The following is a 20,092-nucleotide window of genomic DNA, read 5'->3' on the forward strand; positions in this document are numbered from 1 at the left end:
ATGCGGAACTCCCTGGTACCGCACTCATTAAATTTAGGAATCATTATAAATAATAAGATTACACTAGAAAAGCACTTAATTGTGCAATCTGTTATTATCTTAGTCATTAGTGTATTCGTGTGCATCAACAAGAGATCCCTCACGGATTGTTGCCAATGATTTTCTATTTATAGATAAGGTACTGTGCGTACAACTCTCGATCGGAGCTTCGCGGTATCATAACTGTGAAAACTTCTGCAGTATGACTGAAACTTTTGCTTCCCTCAATAGACAGATCGTCGGTCAACTTCAACAGATAAGATTAATAGGTAGCATTTTTTATTATTATATTTGAATATCATCAACTACTACAACAACTGCATCGATCACAGAGCAAGTCAATCTATAGTTAATACTTGCCAAGCAGTGGTGTGATAATCACACAAGCCTGCATCCGGGTGCACGTTACAAGTTATATGTATATGAGACAACACCATGTGCAGGTTACTCGAAGGAGAAACAATAACGGCGTCGTTATTTCGTGACCTGCTAAGCATAAAACACCTCTTATCGCGCATACGAGCACCAATTATCAAAATAGGTATTAGGTTGAGTCTCATTTACGAGAGTACGTGTCCATGCGGCCGATTTTGACGTAACGTTTGTTTGTGGAAACTAGACAAAGCGGTGAAAGACACCCTCCTTCGGGGGAAAGCAACACGCGAAAACAGCCGCCGCCACCGCCGCCATCTCTCTAATATTTGTACGTTCTCTGGACCGTAGTCGAGCAGTGTTTGCCAGCGAACACGAAAAGTATCCAGGCCATCCATCGCAACTAAGATAGAACGACAAAATATTATCGTCCAGCGATATAAGCCACAAGGAACTAGTAAATCTTACCGAGTGCTACACTTCTCATTGCCTATATACGCCATAAAAATGTACATGTGAGTACGGTTTCTGGTCGTTTGCTTGTAACGGTTTCGAATTTTGAAAATCGTTGAAGTTTTTGAAAACGTGACTTGAATATATTGATGGAACACTACGTTTACTGAAATAGAGTGATAATGTGTCCTTTTTATAAAGAGGTCAAAAGAACCCATAGCGTGCTAATTATACTGTTTCGGTCGGTCCTTTGAAAAAATGGCGTTTATCGTATCTGCCACTTTCACAAATATCTCATTTAGTTTTCGAGGGTTTGACATTGTGGTAATCGATTGAATGGTTCTATTTTCATTTTTTAAATCCTTCAGATGCCTTTTTTCTTTCCAATGAAATAGCCTTTCAATGAAAAAAAAATTGTTCCTGTGGTAACTGCTATTCGCTAAGCTGAGTCCAAATTTTACCGAACAGTTTTTAACCCGATCTTTACGCATTGACTAGCTATACAAACTGCTGTGTAGCGAATAACAAATTTATTATTTGTTATGACCTATCGACACTTGTTAGCGCGCTGTGGTGCTGAGTGCTAGTGCGCAATATCTTTTTTACGTGTGATTTTGATGAACAGTAGGATATCATGTTCTATTCATTACCTAATCAGTGCTGGAGGAGCCAGGAACTGAAACGAGTTGGGTGTCAGCAATAACAAACCTATTCGATAAAATACCCATTTTCAGCTGACGTCGCTTAAAACCAGCGACGTTTTTGAACGAAGTTGTTTCGTATACGCTGTACAGTATTAAACTTAGGATGTATGCTTTGGAATTATCTTCATCGGATCTAACACGTGTATTTGACACGTATCATTTCATAACGTGGCTGACCTTTTAAGTCCGTGTTTTAACTATCGACAGCCATTTCACCTGTTCACGTACACTCTGTCGATTTTGTTTGACTTTTAGCCGTCAATATCTTCGAGTTCATGTATAAGTCGACACGAAGAGAATAGTGCCTGCTGCATCGCTCTACTACATGAGCGTGTATGCGTACCTATCAAATAATCTACGCACAGCTAGTAACTTTGCAGTTTGATAACACCCGTTATTGTCGTTGCGACGGGAAAAGGTAGACCGTCATCATCAAGGGGCTTCCTGTTTGCGTTTCAAAATAAAAATAACGTACCTTTAGACGAGTGACAGGGTTCCATCGCAAAAAAAGGACTCTGTCTTTCACCGAGCGTAAAGCATCTAGGAATATCACGTTCTCTCTCCATCTCCAGTCGCGTGCTTCCTATATAATTTCCAAACACTTGTCAGTCACTTCTCTAATTATAAGTAAACGAGACAAGTTTGTTTTTTCCACCTTATCGCAATTCAGCGTCTCGACTCGAGTGACTGAGAGAGAAAGCGAGATATCGTACAAGATGGGGCATTGTCAACGAGAAACAATTGGAGGACGGATGACATGTTTCAAGGAAAGGGCATCTTCAAAGTCCCATATTGAATCCATTTATTTCACGACGGTAGATGTCGGCAACTCCTAGTTACAGGTAACTGCCTGATAAGACATGTCAAAATTGGCTACAATCCAGCAGAATGAACAAAAAGCAAGGTTATCGTATTCGAGATTACGATTGAAATTAAATTCTGGAATACCAGCTTGTTCAGTGGTCAAATTAAAGCCATTAACAAAAATTCTCAAAAAATTTTTGCTGTTTGAAACGTATTATGTGTTTAAATCGGAAAACGATCTGAACACCTTATTTTTTATTATTTACAACATAATACATTTCTGTTATGATGTTTTTTTTATTTGAATAAGAGAATAAAGGGAACTTCCTGAAACAAAATAAAGCTGAACAGCTGTCGTTCGAATCTGAACCTCCCAACCAATAATAACAGCGTTAAAGATACCTGTGAGGATGATGCCAACCGTAATTTACAAATTCGTTCAATTTGCTATATATTAACATTACTATTTCGCACGCTTTCTCTCATATTGATAAATAGGGCCGCGTTGTTCTCGAAATTGGGCATCGAAGTGGCTCCTGCCCGGATTCCGCTTGAGAGACGACTTCAGACACTGGCAGCTCTTTATTATTCCTTCTTATTTTTCCTCTGTGGGCTATCGTCGATAATTCTCTCTGTTTACGTGATATGTTACGCGAGTGGTCCGCTCTGGTCCTTAATGGCTGCCTATCTAGCTTGGTACATCTGGGACATAAACACCTGCATACGAGGTATGATTTTCGACTACATAATGTGTATGCGTTTTGCTCTTAACCATGAACCGCTGATGATCAATTAACAGTAACTTTATTCGTGAACTAATCACCATCAGCAAAGAACGGAGAAATATTGAATATATCATTAGTATCTCAAATGGCTCGGAAACGCGAAGTTCTTAAGCTCACTGTTGCATTACAGCTTATGACCGTAATGTTAGGTTCAAACAGCAGCAGATTCAGTTTTTCTTAGCAGCATAGGATGGCAACGTGCCGCTCGTCTGATCACTCTGAGTTGTGGTGTGCTACCACAAGTTACTTCAGCATTGTATGGTAATGAAGATGAATAATGCCAACTGGTAATACTCAATGAGTGTTGTTTTTTCACTAGATAACTTCTGAACATTTACTCTCGTGGCGTCCTAATGATGAAAGAACGTACCGAACTTAGTAGCCCGGCTAGTTAGCGCGCCTAATTTAAATTCTCGGAATAATTGATTTGAACGGGAAGATTAATTTTCCTAAATATGACTTTTTCCTCGAGCGAAGCGTACCCGTAAAAAGAAACCGAAACTATTGAGGCCGATTTCAGGATTATAGATAAATAGAAATGAATGTAAATTACTCGTTTTAAAATATAGTAATTGGCATTTTACCGCCATTACTCGCTGAGTTCCTTTGACAGCATAAGCGCATTATTACACATCGGGATATGCTGCTACTGGCACTTTAGATTACTTTTAAGATTATTTTTATCTACTGTCCAATTATGGGAAAAAAAGAACGTCACAAGTGATCAGATTGGATGTTTTTGTTTGCAGGTGGCCGACGAAGCTATTGGGTGCGTTCGTGGCGCATTTGGCGTTGGTTCCGGGACTATTTCCCCATCCGTCTCATAAAGACCGCAAATCTTGATCCAACTAAGAATTACATTTTCGGTTACCATCCTCACGGTATAGCATCAGCTGGTGCTTTCTGCAATTTCGCTACTGAAGCTACTAATTTTTCTGAGCTTTTTCCAGGTATTGTACCTCATTTACTTACACTTGAGGGGCAATTTTACTGCCCGTTTCATCGAGAACTTATGCTCTTCTGTGGAATCAATTCGGTAGCTAAAGAGTCCATCGTTAATATACTAAATTATAAAGGCAAAGGGAATGCGGCCATAATTGTGATCGGTGGTGCTCAAGAAGCGCTTGACGCTGTGCCTAGCACTTTTGAATCTACTGTACGCCTCAAATTAAATTCCCGTCTGGGCTTCGTTCGAATGGCCATCATAAACGGGGCATATCTCGTCCCTGTGTTTTCCTTCGGAGAGAACGACATCTTCTATCAAGCGCCAAACTCGATTGGCTCCATTCTACGCAAAATTCAGACAGGTTTCACGAAGCTAGTTGGGTTTTCCCCTCCGGTATTTCACGGACGTGGTGTCTTCCAATATTCGTACGGTTTTCTACCTTATCGAAAGCCCATAACGACAGTGATTGGTTCTCCGATCCCGGTTGTTCGAAAACCTGACCCTAGCGAATCTGAGGTGCGTGAATTACATGCTAAGTACGTAACAGCACTCAAGGAGCTTTTTGAAACGCACAAAAAAGAAGTGGGAGCCGAAAAACTCGAGTTAGAAGTATATTAGCCTAATCTTTACAACCGTGTATTATGATGGTTATTGATATGGGTCATGCAGATTTAGCGGTGTAAACAACCTGCTCAAATGAATGTGTAGTAAAGTTCGATTTACAATGGGACGTTTAGGCATACAGTCTAAATAATTTACTATTTGAAATTCCTCAAATTACAATAGTCCAAAACGATGGCCTGTTGTTGAACTAGTGCCCACGGAAAGCTTTGCTAGTCTCAGATATAGTTAGCTGCGCACTTTTTATATGTATGTTTATGGTATATAATTTTTTCTTTTTAACCTTCTGAAACGCATTGTATAAAGCCATAATCGGCAACGATCAAATACAGAGGTTGGTGCATGTTTGTAAAAAAGAAAGCGACAGCAGATTAGATTGTCGTATCATAAAATACAAGTCTCATTGTATATAAACATACGTGAAGTGAAACGATATTTATTAGATATACATTTTTAATAAAGATGATATGACGGTAAGAAGGTTTGGCCCTGGTTGTGTCGTTTTTGCTTAGAAACAATAGCTGTCTGTATATAACAATACGAAACTTGGATCTAATATAGGAACCCTGTAGGCAATACCTGGTAGCTTATTATAGAGACCCAGGGTGCATCGCCTTGAATGATTATCTGTTGGTTTTGGTGCCAGTTTCTAGAAGCATATCAGCAACCTTGTCTGGATTGCACTAGCTACGATACCTGCTAATATGTCAAAAAAATATTTTCTCGTTGTAGTTCTTAGAAGCCCTCTGGGTTTGTTTTGCGGCAGGTTCAGTGAACCCGATAGCAGCTTCAGAACGAGATAGAAAATGCCCAAAAAAAAAACGCAAAAAATATGATGACTTTAACCAAAAAACTTTCCATGTCAGCCAACAGCAGCGTGTAGCCACACTATTAAGAGTGTATTGATATGGCGGGTCAAGTCGAAGTCCTGTTTTCTCTGGATTCATCTCTAACGAGAAACAAAATGGACCAGTGAAATGGAAATTTCATGAAAACGTACAACGAAAATCGAGAATATTCATAGATAAAGCAACGTAGGCAACTGCATCAAGTACGTGTAATTAAGGTAGCCAGTGCGTTATTTTCTGCGAAGTGGGTTTACGTTTTGTTTCAGTAAGCATTTTATCAAACAGAAAAAAAGAAAGACATTTATGCAATCGACCTAAGAAATACAATGTGTGATAGAACCCGATTGGATTACCTGTGTTACAGGTGACTCATATGTAGACTGTACTCGCCGAGAATAGACTGTCGCCTGCAGAACCGCGAGGCTAACTAGTCTTTTGGTGTCTGATACTGAGACTAGTGAAAAGGCTTAGCGCTAAGCGCAATTTAGCTACGACGCTTGTTTTCGCGGATCGAATAAAGCCTGGCAGCCATCGCGGAGTTCTGCAATGGCATCAAGTATCTAGAGAAACACATTGTCTCTCTGACGGCTCTGGAGTACGCATCGATTCCGACACGAATATTTTGAAGATTTCACTGCTCACTGATTTGAGGAGGATCATATTTATGGATGCCTCTTGCAACCAAGATGTAGTAACAAATCTATCAAAATACTTAAAGAAGAAAACTGCTACTTTCATATAAAACCGCAAAATCTCAGAGGCAGCAGAGTCTCTTGCATTTCATGAGACTATCCTGTGCCCAATCAAAGATCCGAGTTCGAAAAGGCTGACCCGTTAAGTTATAATGAGCATTTCTGAAGAGCTCGAGCTCATCTGCTTTAAAGTTCACTTTCAATGGATACGCTCACATGTCGGTATCCAGCAAAAAGTCATGGCCGTTAGATTTTTTAAGGTGAAGATTACTAGCTCCACAAGAATACGAGTATTATACCACGGGCAATTAGGGAAAAGAAGCAATCTGTGTGGAAAAGAAGTAGATGGAGAAAAAATCAAACCTTGTTAGGAAAATGGTCGCGAATGGAAACTAGGTTCTGCTGTCTTAGGTGTTAGCCTTTTGTAAGCATAAAAAAAGGCTGCGCGTGTCCATCGTCCGCGATGCTCCAAAGGCCTTACTGAAAGAACGTTAAGCTAAATTAAGACAGGGGCATGTAAAGACCTTCTTTATGAAATATGTATGAAGCAGGATTTATGTTTGAGATAGCTGCAAGAGATTCGAAAGACGAAAAGGTGAGCGGGTATGAGGTGTGTTTGATGAAATCCAAAACGAGCTCTAGAAGCTCGTAAGGGAGAGATTCTAAGCTAACTTCATTTCTTACCAAATATAATACGTGTGCTGTAATAAAGTAACACAAATTTTGTGAAATAAAATACACGTAAGTTATTAACTAATATGATGTAATCATCTGCATGTGAATATACTGATGATGATGTGGTACGCCAGGAGACGGCAAACGGTTCACTAATGCGATATGTGCCTCCGACCCCCTAGCGTGAGACTCATACTGCATTACTTTTTTTTTAATAAATTTTCGGGTAAAAAATACATTGAAAATGATTATTTAGCTTACTGAGGCTTATTAGTTAAAACATGACGATTACCGAAATTGTAGAATTTCACAGCCCATTCACATGCTGCGTACTGGTTTCTAACTTCAGGTCGCTGCAATCTGCTTTGGTAAGCTAGGGCGTCGTCATATTTACTGCACTGAAATCGCATCTGTTACTTCTTGTTTATGTTACTTTAACCTCATAATCCTCATAGTAACATGTTTGTATTGTGAACGCATCTCTGTAAAGAACTGACTAAGTGAATCCACCAGGTAACAAATAAGTAAGGACACATTTGCACTTTGTCATAATAAGCCGTTTTGTCTTAGGTTTTCATTCATTGAAAGTGGCGAGTAATATAAACGCAACGAAATGACTTTTTGTGTCGTCTTCCGTGCGATTGCTTGTTTACGTTAGAAATCATCCGTATAAATCAGGTGATCTAAGATACAAGTCATCCTCAAAACTAATGTCTGCCTGCAATCTATTAGACATCTGCTTTTTGCTAATTCTCTTCTTTACATAATGCGAATGGGTGACTTCCGGCCGTCCTGACATCCTCTTTTGCTTCATACTGTATGTATATATATATGTATATACGCGGGATTAAACCGCGCATAGAGCCATTATTAATGTGCAACATATGACGTCACGTTATGTAAAATGTGTAGTACATGCGGTGAAACGAATGAGTGAATGGATATAATGTGAATATGGCAGGTTCTTATTTATGGGCGCCTATGGCCTTGGCAGTCAATTATTGCTTGATCTTTCCGCGAAATGCTCCAGGTCAGATATATGAGATTCTCCTTGAGATAATGCCGTCTTACAGTCGCGCATTCTGATTGGCGAAAACTATATTTATAAGTGATTAATGTTTCCGAATTCACCGTTAGCAATGGCAGGAGCACACGGTACAAACTAATGTAAAATGGTGTTTATGAGGTTAATTAATCTCTTTTATAAAATGTACAGAGGCTATTTAAAGAGTTTCTGTTTAAATATTTTGGAAACTACAATGTTCACAATAAAATACGATCGGTGCATAAGTATTGCCCGTTTTTGTGTATTACTGCCCGTTTGCAATTTTTCATTCGCTGATGGCCACATACTGTCCATATACCGCGAGAGAGTCAGTCCGCTCCTTGCTTTTATCTTTGTTTTGTTTGGATCACAACATTTTACTTTGGGTTTCAAAATTGGGTGTGTCGAATGTATGTATATATATATATATATATATATATATATATATATATATATAGACGATTAACGGACGCACTTACTCAAAGCCACATCTGGCACTCGCCTGCAACTGGACAAGACTGTGAAGATCAGACAGTACGAACCATTATAAGTCTATAATAAATACATAAGAAACGAAGATGACGTAAGGAAGGTTCGTGCACGAAATCGAGGTTGTTTTACACTGCCATGAGAACTCAACACATTAAAAAACTCAAATCATCATTGGATTTTCGGAGAAAGATTACCTTTTAGTCACCAACTGCCGTAGACGTCTTCAATACGAATTGATCGCCGGTTGTGGTATCTAGTTGAACCTGTACTGAGCTGAATTGAACTGGCTAAAATATACACCAGCTTCGTATGAGTTGGTTTAAGTTTATACATCCATATATGTGTGAGTCAGACAGGATCGCTAACCGTTAAAATACGGCGCCACGATAATACAAAGCAGAAAGTAAATTTCTTTTTGCCGTCCTTCCACTCCACAATTGTGAACATTCTCACAAATAGCAAATCAGTTGCCGTTCAATGTCAAGGAACACGGGCATGCCCTTCTTTTTATATCTATTGCCACGATTGCTTTTAATCGAGTCCAAGCACGCATTTGACCTTTTTAATTTTTATCGCATTATTTGTTGTTTCTTGCACAATCCAATCGAAATTTGATTTGATTTAAAACCGATAGCCACACATAAGGATGCAACCTGTATCCTTTCCCAATATGCCTTTGCCATTACTAACTATTATTTTATCATGTATCGTGTGGCCTTTTCGTGTCGAGATATATGTACAGAGAAAAGCATGTAGCGGACAAATTGGTTATTTGGTATTTCATGTCATCATTGTGTAACCTCGAAAATTCTGAAAAACCTCCGCATCGACCTGTTAACACCGATAGCAGTGCTACATTCATGATTGAATTGGGATGGGCCGCACTAGACTGATTCGTTACCTTAACGTAAGTTATAAGCGGCATGAGTCTAGTAGCGGGTAGGTGTCGAGCAGCCTAATTTTGGGTCAACACTTTTAGGTTTTTCGACGGTCACCGCATAGCTGATTGAGCCGAGCACAAATCCTGGCTGCTGCACCGATTGTAACGTTCATTAATGACATATGTTCGGATTTAAGGAAAAGCAAAGCTTCTCCATCGATGTCTTGCGAGCGAAATTCGTCTGCGTAAGCAGCGCAGCCTGGTACGCTTTTGATGAAATCGTATACCTCTTGAACGCTCCAGTTACATGGCAAATTAGGTTCCGCAGGTTTGTCGGCAATGGAGGGTTTAGGTTCGACTGTAGGAGTCTCATTGGCAGCTGTATTTTCTGGTACCGTCTGAGTCGTCTGAGGTTGTGCAGCAGTGCCTCCAACAGCTGATGTAGCGGTTGCCTGAAATAGCAGAAAAGCAGGTTCAGATCTTGGTGCAGGTTAGCACTACAATTCATATTAGAAGGAATTTTTTGTGCGCGATAATTTACCATCAAATAAGTAAGGTTCTTCATCAAATAAGTACCGGATTGTTGCAATAACTATGTACCTAAAAGCAACTAAAGTTGTCTATAAACACATGTCAATTACTGGAAGTGTGGTTAATTGTTTCTTAGCTCGATAGGTTGAAGAGCTTCCTGTGATATAGCGTATTAGACGTTCTTGTATAGTATCTCAACCACTGTTTACCTTCAAGAAAACGTGATGTTTTAACGGGTATCTGTCAGAGAGCCTTCTGGCGGATACCTAAACATCATGCCTCGTGGCATATATACAATTAACGATGTAATCGCATGATATACTTTAGTTTTATCAAATAACCTACCTGAGACTGTATAGCTTCTGTAGACTCAACTGTGTTGCACTTTTCTACTGTTGTCTTGCCCGCCGGAGCTGAAATGCCGTCATCGGTTGTCACACTTTTCGATGCGGCAGGTGTTATTGCCGGTGCTAACGCAGTTGGTGCCCTGTTTACGTTGCTGTTGTTTTCAAGCTTACGTTTACGTTCTTTGCTGAGGGCGGCGGAGGCTTGCTCACGACGAATCATCTCACTGAGAAGAGCGCTTCGGCTCACGGGGAAAGGCTCTGAACTTTCACGGATCACGTAGCCCTCGATGATATGCGTGAGAATCTCGGACGCTTGCTCAAGAGTGTCCGGTACTGGTCCAACGTCCTCTGGGAATGGCGCACCGATAGGTGGCGACATCGAATTTCCTTGCGGTCCATCTGATCGGTCTGGCAGTGATGTCTGGCGACGTGGATAGAGGCGATATCATATCAGTCATCTCTTATCATGCGATATCACGTAATTCCTTTTTATTGAATGAAGAAATATGATTGATATGTAACCACGACATAATATTACCATGGGAACAGCAGCAGCAATTGGTTGTGAAACGAGTTCAAGCGGGGGCACCGTGGCAACAGGTGGTAATGACGCGTGTGGGGGTTGAGATCGTTCTTTGGCCTGTTCCAATCCCATAGGAGTTACTGCAGCTGATGAGGCAACAGGGGTTGTATTATGGGTTTGCTGAAATATCAAGCAGACAACGTTAGTATTTTTGCTATTCTTTTTTCTCTGCGGCAGTAGATTAAATCAAAACGAGCACTACTTTTAGTCTAATATTGAAATTTTAAATACATACTTAATTACTAGAACTACTCCATATGGCCGAAAGCAGATCACCAAGCAGCCAAGTGTCAGGATGAAGAAAAAGATTGTTAATTTGAAAGAAAACATTTGACAAAGTAAGTGAAAAAGGAAAGTCAGCCAGTTTTCGATTGATTCGAAAAAGTTCCGTAATATTGTACCATAGGACTACTGGCAGTTACAGGCGGTTTGGGGGCAGGCATTCTCATATCGGTGCCCTTCTGTTCAGATGTATGAACAACGGTTGGAGCTACAGCGACGGTGAGCTTCGCGTCTGCAGCATCCTCTAGCTTCGCTGTTTGTGGTATAGGTGCCACTGCAGCACTTGGGGTGGTCGTGGGTACTTGCTGACTAACTGGCGCTCCATCAGCTGCAGTTATCGTAGGCGTCTCTACAGAAGGTTGCGGCCGGATGGCGATGCCCCGAAGGCCACGAGGGCCAGCCTGTACTTTCGGCCCGACATTTGCTTGTTGAGACTAATTGCAGCGAGAGGGACAAATTGCAACACAAAAAATTATAATATATGTAGCATGGAAGTAATCGAGTTGAACTATTCTCGTTACAGACTGAAGGGTTAATGGTTTCTTCTCGAGCTGTGTACTCGAAAAAATAATTATTATATCGTTTACCACCTACCGCGATAGGCCGAACTAGTCGCGGAGCTCCGGCTGCCTGCATCGAAGTCGGAATCGCCGTCAAAAGTTGGCCATTGGTCTGAACCTGAGATATACCAAAAAATGTAATAAATATTATATTTTTAGCAAATATGCTTAGATAAAATCAAGTTGCCAATCACCTATTTCCAAATAAATAAATTACACAGTGTGTCCAGGGTAATTATCAATGTAGGTATTTTCTCACATTTGTACCTGCGAACAAGAATCGCTGACCTTTCACTGATTTTACGTCGTCCACTTAATTTTATGTAGAGTTAAAGGTCCACATTGGTATATGACACATATCATCACATTGTAAGTACCCTATTCAATTAAACGTAAGACTAGCTTAGCGCTATCGCAATTTAGTAAGCGCTTACGTCAGCACTTTTTGCGTTGGAAAACCACCATCGAACACCCAAGCAATGAAAAAACCACTGTTAACGCTATCAATCCAGTCTCACTCTCTCAACTAAATAAAGACTCCCCAAAAACTGACAAGTTGCGCGCACTACCACTTGAACCTGCTCAGACGAGGTCAAGGCTTTCTTGAAACCTTTGAGGAGAAGTGTCTCCTTGCAAAGTATATCTTTCGGAGAGCCACGAACTCCGGTCATTTTACCAATTGGAAGTTGTGTTCCCGCGTATTTAATAAACACGCGCTCTTCTACCAAAAAAATGAGAGATAGCCCTATGCTAACGCCGATAAGGCGCAAACCACCGAAGAATCTCGTAAACACTAGGGAATTTCTTTTGGCGCTCAGTCATAAGAGGATTTTAATAGTGACGAAACATACTAGCCTTTTAACTGTAAACGAAGCCGATAATGTGCGTATTTTGCTTTAAGATTTTCCAGTAATTGTTTAGGTAACAGGTGCAGAATATCCCCATTAAATCAAGACAGTGCGAAAAATTTGATGCGCAGATTACTCTAAAACGAACGTCAGATCGCTATATAGATTTGTTTCTCCATTTAAGCAGACGTCCACTTAGCCGGGAATCCACACCAGACGAAACCAGCTTCCCTGTGTTGACAGTAAGATGGGTGAGCTTAAGAGGGATTCCTTCTTTTCGACAACAGTATTAATATTGCCAACGACGCGACTGAATTTGCCTCAAAATTTGCTTTCAACCGGCTCCTACAGTATGCCCTTTAGGCCAGACGCTACAAAAAAACTTATTCAATCACACACGAGCATATTGCGCTTTGTCAAAAAGAGTTAATAAGATGAAGTCCTTGAGAACTAGAACTCAGTGCTACATATGTAGGTCCATTCATGGTGGATCTCTAACACTACTTTCCAATAATTTGGCCAAGAAAGGTATATGCTATTTGCGAACAATTTTTTATAGGACGCGTATCTAGGTGTAATCAGCACTTTAAATTGGACATTTGCAACGGGTGGGGTCCGACCCTGTTAAATAGGGATGACATTAGTATATTTGTGCAGGTCAGTGCAGTTACCGTATAAGAAGAGCTCTAATCAGTGGCGCAGCAACGTCCTCTCAGTTCCCGACCACAACTTGACCATCAGCTAGTATTGATCATGCACTCGTCTATTAAGCCCATCAAGAAGTCATGAAATTCAACCACCCGTATTACGCACATACCCTTCCATCCTTTCTATGGGAAAAATTCCTATAATTTCTAAAAGAAAATGTCACAACTGAAACTAACACCTGGAAAAAGAGTAAGTTGTCCGAAAAAGGACGTACTGCAGGAGGAACGCACTTGACCACCTTTTTTGTCAGATTTTAAAATCTGATATACTGTATCTTGAACCTTCTCCACTGACTTTAATGTTCCACTACTTCGGTTGTCCCTGGCCTGTCACTTGGATGTTCCAAAGCGCTTCTATGAGACTGCACCTCGACCAGCACCTGTATACTTGCAAGAACCCGCTCTGCTAATTTGTGGACGTTTCATGTTAAAAACACAAGTTTCAAATTCCTTCACTCCAGACCATAATGCTTCGCTAATTGTCCAGGCGGCAATCTCCAGTCCGTTACGGGCCTTGCAGCTAATAAAACTTTTTGTAGACTTTAGACTTTTTTGCGCTTCGTCGTAGCAGATTGCGCCTTTTTCCGTTTTGAACATTGCTCAAATATCCCTACCCATTCCACAGTAAGAAAATCAGACAGTTAAACAAGACAACTGGTTGAGTTGTATCACCTATAGCGAGTGCATAGAGCCCCCTCGTTCTACTTTTATGTGAATAAAAAAACTTAAAAGTTACTTTTTACAAATGTGTTAGTGCATGTTGATCTAATAGTTCTTGCTGTGCAAGTAATAACAACATGCCACTGCATGAAATATTTGCAGCTCTTTATTACATCTATGCCCCTTTGTAATTGAAATTGGTAAGACTACGGCTCTTGAAATAAGTGCATATTCTAACTGGAAGGTCAACGAGCGTTGTTGATGTGAAAAAAAAAACAAAAGGTGAAAACAAACCGATATGTGTTGCCCTGTATGAAAAAGCGTTTCGGGTTGCATAAGAGCTGTTGGCTGTTGCTGTAAACTAGCTGAGATTGTCGTCGGTGTTTGTTGTGCTGTTGACTGAGTAGGCGGGCCTGTTTGACTAAGCTGTTGTAATTGTTGTTGCTGCTGTTGTTGTTGCTGCGTTTGCGGCTGCTGTTGCTGCTGCTGCGCCTGCTGAGTTCGTTGAAGACTCTGTTGAAGAGCGGTCCGAAGTTGAGACTGCGCGTCCTGCTGCGGCTGTTGCTGCGCCTGCTGTTGTGGTTGCTGTTGCTGTGAAGGCTGCTGTTGTTGTGATTGATTTTGTTGTTGTTGCTGCTGCTGCTGTTGCTGCTGCTGTTGTTGTTGTTGCTGCTGTTGCACCTGTGCTTGCATTAGCGTTGGCACAGGACCGGCGTGAACTACAGTTGGCAGGACACCCGTTGGCATTTGGTGGACCGTAGCTACGCCAGCAGGCCCACTGAGCTGCTGGATAATAAAAGCACAATAGCATTAGTACTAACAATCATTTGATATGATATTTAAAACCGTTAAGGTTGTATTATTATATGTTATTCGATCATGTGTAAATTTACCTACATACTGTCTGCCGGTCTCTTTATGAGCTCGTAAATCTCAATAATAGAGGTCTTAGTAGCCTATTTATAATCTGGTCAAGTTTTATAAAAGACTTGTTCGGCACTTCTTGAAATTTCCGAAAGGTTTCGGTTGAACCTTTCAGTTTCCAAAAAGACGAATTTTCCACATTTTTTCCACTGAAGGCTAAACTATTATTATTATTATTATTATTCTTGCCGGTATTATTCTTGCTGAAACAGTTAATGATTAGTAAAATACTTCCGTGTATAAATCGGAAAACCATCGACCGCGATATCACATCGAGAAAATTGTAATGAGATGTAGGCATGACAGAGACGTTTCAGCGTGAGTACACGGGGTAATGGGATGATGACAACCTAATAGTAGGTCTGCTTCCGAACTATAATTTGATCTAGGTAAAATCCCAACACTAGACTACTATTTAGCAAGGCCAGGGGTTAATTTTAGATCTGGTGGAGTAAAATCTGTTTCGATTAATATTGGCAGGCATAATAGACTATGATTTTAAGTTTAAGGTTTTTTAAACCTACAAATGTAAGAGTGGGCTTACTGTCATCGAGCTACAGGTTAGATCGCATATAATCAATCAACTGCGCCAAAAAAACAGGTTCACTGGGACAAGTTAAGCGGTTGACTAAAATAGGTAAGTGGAAATAATTAATAACTGTAACCGACATCTGGCCGATAATCATGGCCCCAAAGGTTTGCATTCGAACCCCACCTTCTATTAGGCCAACACGAATAAAATAATTATTATTATAATAGGCCATTGAAACAACAGCAAAGTAAGTATTAGAGTTCTTCGAATGAGCCCGGTGGACAGTTAAATAGTAAGAGCAGAGTAACTGCAGCGCCATAACTGTTCGCATGTGCCTGGGCTATATTTCATGTTAAGGGAGGCGTCCGCCAGTGATTCAGATTAGTTGAACGAACAGTAAATCGGACGAGGGGCCAGGTCATTTTGCTAATAAATTCTATATTTGACTGTTAAGAATCGAGCCCTTTTCAGAACTTACCGGTGCTGCGGTAGTCTGTAACTGTTGGGCTTGAACCTGAACAGGTGTCGTGCTCGCCGTCTGTTGCAGCTGATGCTGCTGCTGCGGTTGTTGCTGTTGTATATAGACACTACCATCGTGTTGATTTCGTATGAGGATGGATGGCTGCAGAATAGGCTGCCCGGAAAGTGGTCCCGTCCACGAAATGCCTGGCCCGAATGCGTTGAGCGTCTGCAAGGGACCGAGAATCGTTTGCGCTTGGCCGATTACGGGCTGGCCAACTGTACCGACCTGGCCTACGCCAACCTGACTGGCCACCAGTTGCTGGCCAGTTGTAGAATTGATTTGTCGATATTGAGCCCCTGGAGGAAGTCCGGCTAACTGCAACTGCGGCTGCTGCGGAGCTGTAGCAGTCTTTTGCTGTTGTTGACCAGCCGGTATGAACTTGTGGGCGGTTTGCGGCTGTGGGCTCGGACCAGTTTTGGTGATTGGACCTTGAGCTGTCTGAGTCGCCTGAAGTACACCACCTGCACTACCAACCATACCCCCCTGTGCATTGGTGATGGTCATACCCAAAGGACTGAAGACGAGGGCTTGTCCGTTGGCGCCAGATTGAGTCACGAATTGAGTCTGGGGCGCTACGTTGGTGACAATCTGTCCAGCTGTTTGTTGGGCACTGCCCTTATGAGCCGCGGTCATTCCCGCCACAATTCCACCGGCCATGGTCATTTTGCCTGCCACATTCGTTACCGCACCACCTTGACTTGTCATCACCTGAACACCCTTGTTCGGCTGACCTGCTGCCATGCCAGCTATTACTGGTTTACCTTGACTGTCTTGAGCCATTTTCTGCGGCGTTCCCTGAGCCTGAGGCTGAGTTCCCGGTCCCGTCATTACAGTAATTTGACCTTGACTCAGTTGTTGCTGTATCGTTAGGCCACCGGCCGGTGATAACAGCACTTGCTGTTGACCGGCAGCTGTCGCTTGGTAAATAGGTTGAATGTAGCCGGCGTGGTTGAGGGTGCCCTGCTGTAACACCGACACCTGCGAAGGAAACTGAAATTGTTGCAAATCGGTGATAGACAAAAAGGAAAAAGATCCCCTGTTAATGTTTCTTCACAAGTAAATGGAAAAAGGTAGTAAAAAAAAATAGCGCCGACCAGAGTGATAGCTAAAACTCCTTTAAACTGCTAGCTTTCCAAACGGCTGTAAAACATCATATCAGATGTAGGAACTCACTAGAGAAATTTATTAAAACCTGTATTCATACTGGTGTATGCATTTAAAAAAGTTTTTAATAAAATTCATTATCTAACTTTCTCAGTAATTGAATGTGGGAAAACCCAATCACAAGCAGTTTCGATCGTAGCGACCACCTATACACATAAGCGTGTTTCAGTTCTTTCGAAGTTTGTAAATTTATACTAGCCGCTAGCTGCTTCTTACCTGCAGTGTGGTGCCCCCTTGAGCCATCGTTTGGAGAACTGTTGGTGACTGGGGCATAACGGTACCAACCGACGTTACACACTGCGGAAATTGAATCGTTGCAGCTGTTGGCGGCGCAGGCGAAGAGTTCATATGGGGGCTAGCCTCGTGAGGAGGCGTGGAGACGGCCATCTACCATTAAACGAAAAGAACGACCATATTAGGTTAAATCGTGCCAATGATTATATACTTGAATGAATGTTTGTCAACAGTGAAACATCTCTATTACATGTACATCCATAGTACAAGCAGCATGTGCCTGCAAGCATGTCAGAGCAGCATTACGCTGATGCGGATAAAGGCAAGCCCTTTTCTGATATCTTGCTATCAAACTAATTATAGTTACAGTCACATGAGAGAGCGAAGATGCACCTGTTGTTGAGGTGTCGATGCTGATGAGGCTGGGGATCCAGGCGGTGCCATTGCTTGATGGTTGTGCGTGACACCCATTGCTGGCTGAGATAATACTGTAATGTGGAGGTATACATTGACACATTCAAGGCATAGTCGGTACTTTATCGAATTAACATACCAGCTATTCAGAAAAATTTGGTAAGATAATAAGGTACTGGTTTATCTGTTTTCTTCAAATCTACCGACGGCCACGTATTTAGAACAGAGCGTAAAATGAGCTTGTAACAATTGGAGAAATCATGGTACACTCTGGTACTCCCTAGTTGTGTCGCTTACCGTATCCAGTCGGCGCTGAACTTGCAATTGGAACGTTCATTGTTGAGAGTTCAACTTCCTGAAATAGCAATCGTACTGTAAGATATATGTATATGTATATGGAATAACCGGTTTATAGTTTTGTTAATGTTACGCCAAACATTTAATTGGCCCGTGTTTAGCGTCAAAAAATGATTCCGGAGCATGAAGAACTGTTTAGACTACTATTATGCCCTGCTAGTGAATCATTCCAGCATTATGGTAAAATATCATAATGTGATACGCTGGCCGCTTTGTACGTTATCCATGCGTGCATGCTCGTTTACAAAGTTTTATGCCACAGAAATCGTTAGACAGGTATCTTTTGCATTGACTAGAATATTCGTAATTGATCAATCATCGCTGAAATTTCACAAATAGATAAGCTTGCAACTACATATAGATACTATGAAAAATTTCCGTTGCCCAAAGGAAGAGCACCTTTTTAGTAATTTTGCTGCGAGTTATTCTTCTCTGCCTTGCGGAAGGGCAGACTAAAACATCAAGATCGAATTCTGTATAAAAAAAAAAATGTTAAAATAAACCGAATAACGGCGAGTTGATGTGCACCACCCGTATATTGAGTATAGTTAAAGCTCGTTTTCCATAAACGCACAAATTTGAACTGTACTGCTTTCGCACATTTCTTCCATTCAAAACGACTCTGAAGAATATTATAGATACTTTTCAGGCATAGAAAACTGATAAAGGCAATATGCGTAATAAAGCGGAGAGTAACTCAAATTTCTTTAACTTATTTCTAATTAGTAGCTTAACACCTTCTGGTAGATTTTATATTCGGAGTAACGAAAGATTATCATTGCGATGACTGTCTATACAAGTGTGTACATAAATACACTGGCATTGTCTGATTCAAGCAAGCTAACAGAGAGAACTATTACATCCATAGTTGATGTAACGTGAATCTAGCTTTGTTCGTAGTATTTAGATACGCTAATCAGTATTTATTTACCACTAGATTTGTACGGTAAAAATTACCTTGTATAACAGATCCTGAACGATATCTTGCCTATTCAGTTACACAAAACGCGCTACTCTATACAGTTGTCGAAGATTGTCGGAGGAGCAGTTCATCAATCCAATTTTTCAAGTATCGCCATTCCAGAGGAAAATTTCTCGTCAATCCCTGACCATTTATTTAGTAATTAGATCATTCACATAAAACATTCAGACACACATCCATAAGTGCAATCCGGCTCTCGGTTGACACAAACCGAGCAAAGCTTCTCACTTTAAACCTACGATTTAAACTCGAATGTAATCTTCACTTCATATTTTAACAGTGAGAATTGTATCCTTTTTCTACTTCTGATTTCCATTTCCGATTGATAGCCTACGTATTGTTTTGAGACTGGCATTTGGCTAATCGTACTGTTTTATTTCAATTACAGATCTTGTTTGATAAAGCAAGTTCTGTCATAACCGATGATACCTCTTCCACGTAATAAAACTATTAGTTTTTCCGTTGGACTTTTTTTAATTGTACACAAACGTTCCAAATATCCTTTGATTATGACGAATTCGGTACAATAAAAAGTGTTTATTAAAACCTGTGAGTATGATTAAAAATGATGAGATATTATTGAGTGTTTGTTGACAAGGATCTATCTGTTTTGCACCGTCCTGCCTTTCCCTCTGTCATTTCGCCATCGCCACCGTATTCCTTCTCCATCACCAGTCCTGTCTACTGCTGGCGTCTCGACTGCAGCTCCCTCTAGCTTAGGTTACTAGATACTAAAAGGTCCTTTGGTTCATCTTCAATTTTTCTTAACCGGGGGGGACTTCTGTTGCCGAAGACTCTTGTGTAAAGATGTTGAAACGCGGACTAAGAGCTATTATTAGCGTAGGCCACACGCAAACGACTCGAAAACGCGGAGCTTATTCATTAACAAAAGCTCTTACAGTTGCTGCGGAACTTGAAGCCGCCAAATTTAATTGTTGGATTGTCCGTTCTCAGTTCAATAAGTGCACATTAGAGTGTTACTGAGGTGCGTTTATTGCGGATCATCAGTTGTTTTAACTGCGTAATATTATCTGAATAAAGCAGCAGCTTAATGCTTGACAATGAGGTTAACCATTATAGGTTATTTT

General features: G+C 40.9%; 2 protein-coding genes across 4 annotated transcripts; one reads left to right on the forward strand and one right to left on the reverse strand.

The window, feature by feature from the left end:
* The first annotated feature begins 501 nt into the window (after positions 1-501).
* On the forward strand, positions 502-5,212 carry LOC111258597 (2-acylglycerol O-acyltransferase 2). 2 transcript variants are annotated; one of them, XM_022829991.2, is made up of 4 exons: positions 502-926; positions 2,239-2,410; positions 2,871-3,100; positions 3,907-5,212. In XM_022829991.2, the coding sequence occupies exons 2-4, from the start codon at positions 2,388-2,390 to the stop codon at positions 4,719-4,721; spliced, it is 1,068 nt and encodes a 355-aa protein (XP_022685726.1). In that variant the 5' UTR covers positions 502-926; positions 2,239-2,387; the 3' UTR covers positions 4,722-5,212. The 2 variants fall into 2 exon arrangements, with proteins under 2 accessions (XP_022685726.1, XP_022685734.1); XM_022829999.2 differs by lacking the exon at positions 2,239-2,410 and having other exon boundaries at positions 512-926.
* A 2,269-nt stretch (positions 5,213-7,481) lies between these two features.
* LOC111258549 (uncharacterized) lies at positions 7,482-19,642 on the reverse strand. 2 transcript variants are annotated; one of them, XM_022829921.2, is made up of 12 exons: positions 19,434-19,642; positions 18,980-19,127; positions 17,963-18,020; positions 17,645-17,739; positions 17,234-17,404; positions 15,809-16,843; positions 14,169-14,660; positions 11,694-11,777; positions 11,219-11,533; positions 10,773-10,937; positions 10,233-10,655; positions 7,482-9,808 (listed from the first exon to the last, which is right to left on the reverse strand). In XM_022829921.2, exons 3-12 carry the CDS (start codon positions 18,000-18,002, stop codon positions 9,452-9,454), a joined length of 3,177 nt encoding a protein of 1,058 aa, XP_022685656.1. In that variant the 5' UTR covers positions 18,003-18,020; positions 18,980-19,127; positions 19,434-19,642; the 3' UTR covers positions 7,482-9,451. The 2 variants fall into 2 exon arrangements, with proteins under 2 accessions (XP_022685656.1, XP_022685671.1); XM_022829936.2 differs by having other exon boundaries at positions 14,169-14,657; positions 18,980-19,642.
* Between the last annotated feature and the right edge of the window lie 450 nt (positions 19,643-20,092).

Source organism: Varroa jacobsoni, unplaced genomic scaffold, assembly GCF_002532875.2.
Source record: "Varroa jacobsoni isolate VJ856 unplaced genomic scaffold, vjacob_1.0 scaffold_22, whole genome shotgun sequence".
Classification (NCBI taxonomy): Eukaryota; Metazoa; Arthropoda; class Arachnida; order Mesostigmata; family Varroidae; genus Varroa; species Varroa jacobsoni.